The following is a 5,654-nucleotide window of genomic DNA, read 5'->3' as shown; positions in this document are numbered from 1 at the left end:
GTTCTGGGCGAAGGTCCTAGCAGGGACCGGGCTATCCAGAGAGTTGGCACACTCTTGGACATCTTTGGTGCTGCAGGGCCGGAAGTTCCGGGCTTTCAAGAAGCTTGTCCATGCTTCTTCTTCCTTCTCATTCATGCTTCCCTCGCGGATGGTGTAGTTGTTCCTTGGCTCTTGCACTCCTCCTCGACTTTCGTGAAGCTCCGAAAATACCTACGCATGCACAATGGATGATCAAGTATGTTGGCATTCTCGGAATGGAGGTACCTAGACCTGCCTGCCTGCGGCCCGCGACGTGGCTCATTGACGGCCTGGTATGGCCCACCTTCAGCATCAATAACACAAGACCCTCGCGAGGCGGACGATGTCAAGACCTCCAGAAGGAGCGGCCTCCTCGGGTTGGCTCCTGAGGAGCGGAGATCTCTATGCAGGCCCTCACCTCATGAGGCTCGGATTATGGAAGCGATGATGACCAAGGCTGGTAGATGGTGGATCGGCTGAGTGCCAACAGCCGGCCCTCTTCTAGCAGATCGACGTCGTCTTCTCGTGCTTCTTTCGCCTCCTCCTCGGTGTACATGGCGACTCGAGGGGAGTCAAATTCTATATCCGTCGGGATGACAGCTTTAGTGCCGTAGACGAGGAAGAAAGGCGTGAAGCTGGTTGACTTGTTCGGAGTTGTCCGCAAGCTCCAGAGGACGGCCGGCAGCTTATCGAGCCAGCATATGGTTGAGCGCTCCAGAGGCTCGACCAGTTGGGGCTTGATGCCGGACAAAATGAGGCCGTTTGTTCGCTCGACCTGGTCGTTTAACGGCGCATGGGCAATAGACGTAAGGTCCAGTCGGATGCCTGCATCGCGCAGAAATGGGCCAAGGCGCCTTTGGCAAAGTGTGTGCCGTTGTCGGTGATGATGCTGTGTGGTATGCCATACCGGATGGTGATGTCGGAGATGAAAGTCACAGCAGTCGGACCATTCAACTTCTTAATTGGCTTTGCTTCTATCCACTTGGTGAACTTGTCCACTGTGATAAGCAGATGAGTCATGCTGCCATGCACCGTCTTGAATGGTCCCACCATGTCCAGGCCCCAGACGGCGAAGGGCCAGGCAACGGGAATGGCCTTGAGTGCAGAAGCCAGCTGATGCGGCTTGGAGCGGAACATCTGGCACCCTTTGCATTTCTGGACCAGTTCTTTGGCGTCTTCTAGAGCGGTCGGCCAGAAAAAAACTGTGGCGGAAAGCTTTGGCCACAAGCGCTCTTGAAGCCGCATGGTGACCACACTCGCCTTGATGGATATCTTTGAGGATTGCTTGGCCTTGCTCTGGCTCCACGCAGCACTGATAAACACCAGTGACACTGCGCCTCACAAGTTCTCTGTTGACGATGGTGTAAGCTGCTACCCAATGTTGCACTTGTTGGGCCGAGATTTCGTCAGTCGGCAGCTCCTTCCTGACCAGAAAGTTAAGGATGGGCTGAGCCCAGGAAGGTGCTGCAATTTCTCCGACTGCTAGGATTGCTACTTGCACAAGGGCGGTTGGGCCAGGAAGCGGCGGGTTGGAGTCAGCTGTCACTTATTGTGTCGATGAAGTCCCCGGGCCGACTGGTGCAGTCCCTGGGCCGGGTGCGGCTGCTGTAGTCCCTGGATCGCCTGCTGAATTCCTTGTGCCGGCTGCTGGGGTCCTCAAGTCGGATCCGGCTACTTCAGGAGGAGCCGGCGCAAAGATGGAATCCGGCTCTGGCGATGGCTTGACAGACGGCTTGAGGAGGCGTTGCAGGGCGACGCCGGCTGGTATCGCCTGACTCATTATCATTTCTTGGCACGTGGAGGAACTCGCACCCCTCAATGTATCCACTGAGTTGCTGGACAAGAAATGGTAGCTTGGCATGTTTGCGTCCTTGGCGTCCCAGTCGCCCGACGCCTGCTGGACCACCAAGTCGGAATCACCATAGCACAGGATCCGGCGAATGCCGAGTTCCTTGGCAAGCCGGAGCTCATGAATGAGTGTTTCATACTCGGCAACGTTGTTGGAGGTGGCAAAGTGGATTTGCAGCACATATCTAAGCTTGTCGCCTTTGGGAGAGGTGAGGACGATGCCGGCTCCCAAACCGGTGCGCATCTTGGAGCCACCAAAGTGCATCCGCCAATGGGTGGAGTCTGGTGCCGGCGGCAGATACTAGGTCTCGGCCTAGTCGACGAGGAAGTCGGCCAGTGCTTGTGACTTGACAGTGGTGCGAGGCTGGTAGTAGATGGTGTAGGGGGTCAAATCTATGGCCCATTTGGCCACTCGGCCCGAAGCATCTCGGCTTCCAATTATCTCGGCAAGAGGAGCAGTGCAGACAATAGTGATTGGGTGCTCCTGGAAGTATGGCTTCAGCTTCTTGGCGGCGAAGTGTATGCCGTAGCATATCTTCTGGTAGTGCGGGTAGTTCTGCTTGGAGGTGGACACTTCACTCAGGTAATACACCGGCCTCTGGACCGGTAGTACTTTGCCTTCTTCCTTGCGTTCCACAACTATGACTGTGCTGACCACCCGACTGGTGGCGGCGATGTAGAGGAGCATGGGCTCTTTACGACTCGGAGCCGCCAGGACAGGCGGAGTGGCCAACATCTTCTTGAGCTGGAGAAAAGCTTCATCCGCCTTGTCGTTCCACTCGAAAAAAGTGGTCTTCTTCATGAGCTAGTACAGGGAAAGAGCCTTCTCGCCCTGCCGACTGATGAAACGGCTGATGGATGCCAAACAGCCGGTAAATTTTTGCACATCCAGCAGTCGGGTGGGCACCTCCATCCTCTCGATGGCCTTGAACTTCACAGGGTTGCATTCTATGCCGCGCTCTGAGACCAGGAAGCCAAGAAGCTGGCCGGCTGGTACCCCGAAGACGCATTTCTCCGGGTTGAGCTTGATCTGAAATCGGCGCAAGTTTTCAAAGGTCTCCTTGATGTCTTCTTGCAACGTTCCACGTTTCTCCATCTTCACCACAACATCATCCACATAGACATGGGCGTTTCTGCCGAGTTTCTTGAGGAGACACTTCTGCATGCAACGCTGAAATGTGGCGCCGGCATTCCTCAAGCCGAACGTCATGGTGAGGTAACAGAAGGCTCCGAATGGTGTGATGAAGGTAGTCTTCAGCCTGTCAGCCGGGTTTAGCTTGATCTGGTGATACCCTGAGTATGCATCCAAAAAGCTCAACAGCTCGCATTCGGCTGTGGAGTCAATCACTTGGTCGATTCTTGGCAAAGCAAATGGGTCTTTGGGGCAAGCTTTGTTGAGGCTGGTATAATAAATACACATGTGCCACTTCTTGTTCTTCTTCAGCACTAGGACTGGGTTGGCTAACTATTCTAGAAAGAACACTTCCATGATGAAGCCAGCTGCTAGAAGCCGGGCTATCTCTTCTCCAACAACTCTTCTCTTCTCTTCGGACAGGCGGTGCAAGGGCTGCCTGACTGGCTTGGCATCAGACCGGACATGTAGCTTGTGCTCAGCGATTTTCGTCGGAACACCCGGCATGTCCTTGGGAGACCATGCAAAGATGTCCCAATTCTCATGGAGGAAATCGACGAGCTCGCCTTCCTATTTGCTGTCAAGGTTTGCACCAACAACTGCGTGCCTCTCCGGGTGCTCTGGGTCCAAGGGTATCTTCTTCGTCTCCTTTGCCGGCTTGAATGAGCCCTTAGCTTCTGACTCCTTGGGATTGGGTGACATTTCCGGCTGCTTGCCAGCCATCGCCACAACCTGGTTAAGGTGTCGCCTCTCAGCCGCGATCATGAGGGACTCGGCTAAATGGCTGCTCTCTGCTGCGCAGGCGGACGACTTTTTGTAGTCTCCTGCTATGGTCAGGATTCCCTTGGAGCTCGACATCTTCATCTTCAAGTAAGCATAGTGGGGGACCGCCATGAACTTGGCCAGGGCAAGCCGGCCAAGCAATGCATGATAGGGTCTCCCAAGGTCCAGCACCTCAAACCAGACTGGCTCTTGGCGGAAATGATTTTTGTCCCTGAAGAGGACATCTATCTAAGTCTTGCCGATTGGTGAGTAGGAAAGGCCTGGAACTATGCCATGACAAATAGTCCGGCTGGGCTGAAGATGTCTCTGCTTGATTTCCAACTTCTCCATGGTATCTTTGTACATGATGTTGATGCTGCTACCGCCATCTATCAGAAGCGAGAAGCGAGAAGCTCGCCTCTTCGTGGCAAAGGTGGCATCCAACACCAGAGCATAAGAGCCGGGATTGGGCATCACCTCCGGGTGGTCGGCTCTGCTACAGCTGATGGGCTTCTCAGACCAATGCATGAACTCAGGGGTCTCTGATGCTACTGCATTTACTTCTTATTGTCGCTGCCGCCTGTTGTGCCTATCATCGGCCATGCTGGTGAACACGACATAGGCTCCATGCTCTTCAGGGTATCCATCTTGTATGGCGCCGACTGGCCGAACCGCAGCCTGCTGCAGAGGAGGAGGCGACGGGCTGGCAGGTGGAGGAGGTAGGAACCCATCACCCTTGGCGATCCGGGTGAGCCAGTGGCACTTTCGAGTGGTGTGGTTGGACGGTTTTCCTCCGCTGTGGAATTTGCAGGGCGCATCGAGCGTCTACTCGTATGAGAAGGCGGGCAACTAGTTGGTCTTGCCACCCTTCTGACGCTTGGGTGGAGGCTGCCCTTCTGGCTGCCGATCCTCGACTATTGCACCTGCCAGCTGGTGGAAGCCGGCAGTGTGGCCTTGCGCTTGTTTTCATTCGGTTGCTGGCGCCGATTGGTGTCGCCAGCCGGAGTCCGAGGAGCTTGGGGAGCCACTTTGCCAGATGTGTCAACTTTAATCTCTGCCTTCATGGAGGAGTCGGCCGTTGCGTACTTGTCTGGTATAATTAGTAGTTCATCAAGGGACGTCGGCTCGTCGCAGAGAAGCCGGTGCTTTAGGAGGGTGCCTTCTTGGCACCCGGCAGTGAAGTACTCGATGGCCTGGACCTCGTGCACGCCCTCGCAGGAGTTGCGCAGCTTGGCCCAGCGCGTGAGGTAGTCACGAGTTGACTTGTTGGGGCCTTGGACGCATAAGGGGAGCTGGCGAGGCTTGGGCGGCCGCTTGTACGTGCTGGTGAAGTTGCGGACGAAGGCTTTAGTGAAATCAATCCAGTTGTTGATGCTGCGGGGCTTCAAGTTGTTCAGCCACATCCAGGTTGTGCCCTCAAGCATGAGCGGCACGTACTTTATGGCAACGCGCTTGTAGCCGTTGGTGATGCTGACGGCTATGGAGTAGTCAACCCGCCAGTCTTCCGGCTTCACGGAGCCGGTGTACTTGGGCATATCTCTGGGGAGCGTGAACCCTTTGGGAAAGGGCTCATCTCGGATGCCGGGACTGAAGCAAGGCGGACCCAGCTCATCTTCTTCTTCTAGCGCCAGGGATCGATTGAGGCGATCGATCCGGTGGCGGGCATCGTTTTCTCCGATTCCCTCTCATCGGCCAAGGCTCTCGCCGAGTGACGGGTGATCAATAGGCGGCGGGGAAATGCGTCTCTCCCTGCGAGGAGGGGGAGGCGGACAGTCGTTTCGCATATTAAATGCCTAGAAACTCAATTAATGCATAAAAATTCCAAACTAACCCGAAATAATTCCAAATTTAAACATGACACTCATGTAGTTGCATGTTCATTATACATAAATGT

At 55.0% G+C, this 5,654-nt stretch overlaps 2 protein-coding genes across 2 annotated transcripts; both read right to left on the bottom strand.

The window, feature by feature from the left end:
• Positions 1-451: 451 nt before the first annotated feature.
• LOC147979522 (uncharacterized) lies at positions 452-1,155 on the bottom strand. The gene is made up of 2 exons (XM_087515252.1): positions 1,051-1,155; positions 452-793 (listed from the first exon to the last, which is right to left on the bottom strand). The coding sequence occupies exons 1-2, from the start codon at positions 1,153-1,155 to the stop codon at positions 452-454; spliced, it is 447 nt and encodes a 148-aa protein (XP_087371378.1).
• Positions 1,156-3,568: 2,413 nt separating this feature from the next.
• LOC147979521 (uncharacterized) lies at positions 3,569-3,892 on the bottom strand. The gene has a single exon (XM_087515251.1). The coding sequence runs from the start codon at positions 3,890-3,892 to the stop codon at positions 3,569-3,571; it is 324 nt and encodes a 107-aa protein (XP_087371377.1).
• Between the last annotated feature and the right edge of the window lie 1,762 nt (positions 3,893-5,654).

Source organism: Triticum urartu, chromosome 3A, assembly GCF_056163025.1.
Source record: "Triticum urartu cultivar PI428250 chromosome 3A, HENAU_Tu73, whole genome shotgun sequence".
Taxonomy (NCBI): Eukaryota; Viridiplantae; Streptophyta; class Magnoliopsida; order Poales; family Poaceae; genus Triticum; species Triticum urartu.
Note: the sequence above shows the minus strand (reverse complement) of the source record. Positions and strands in the feature narration are given on the sequence as shown.

Bases quoted from the DNA above. Each gene is read 5' to 3' on its own strand.
- LOC147979521 (XM_087515251.1), bottom strand. From the start codon at position 3,892: ATGGCGGTCCCCCACTATGCTTACTTGAAGATGAAGATGTCGAGCTCC.
- LOC147979522 (XM_087515252.1), bottom strand. From the start codon at position 1,155: ATGTTCCGCTCCAAGCCGCATCAGCTGGCTTCTGCACTCAAGGCCATT. The intron at 794-1,050 runs GTGCATGGCAGC...TTAAACGACCAG, and splicing joins TGGTGGGACCATTCAAGACG to GTCGAGCGAACAAACGGCCT.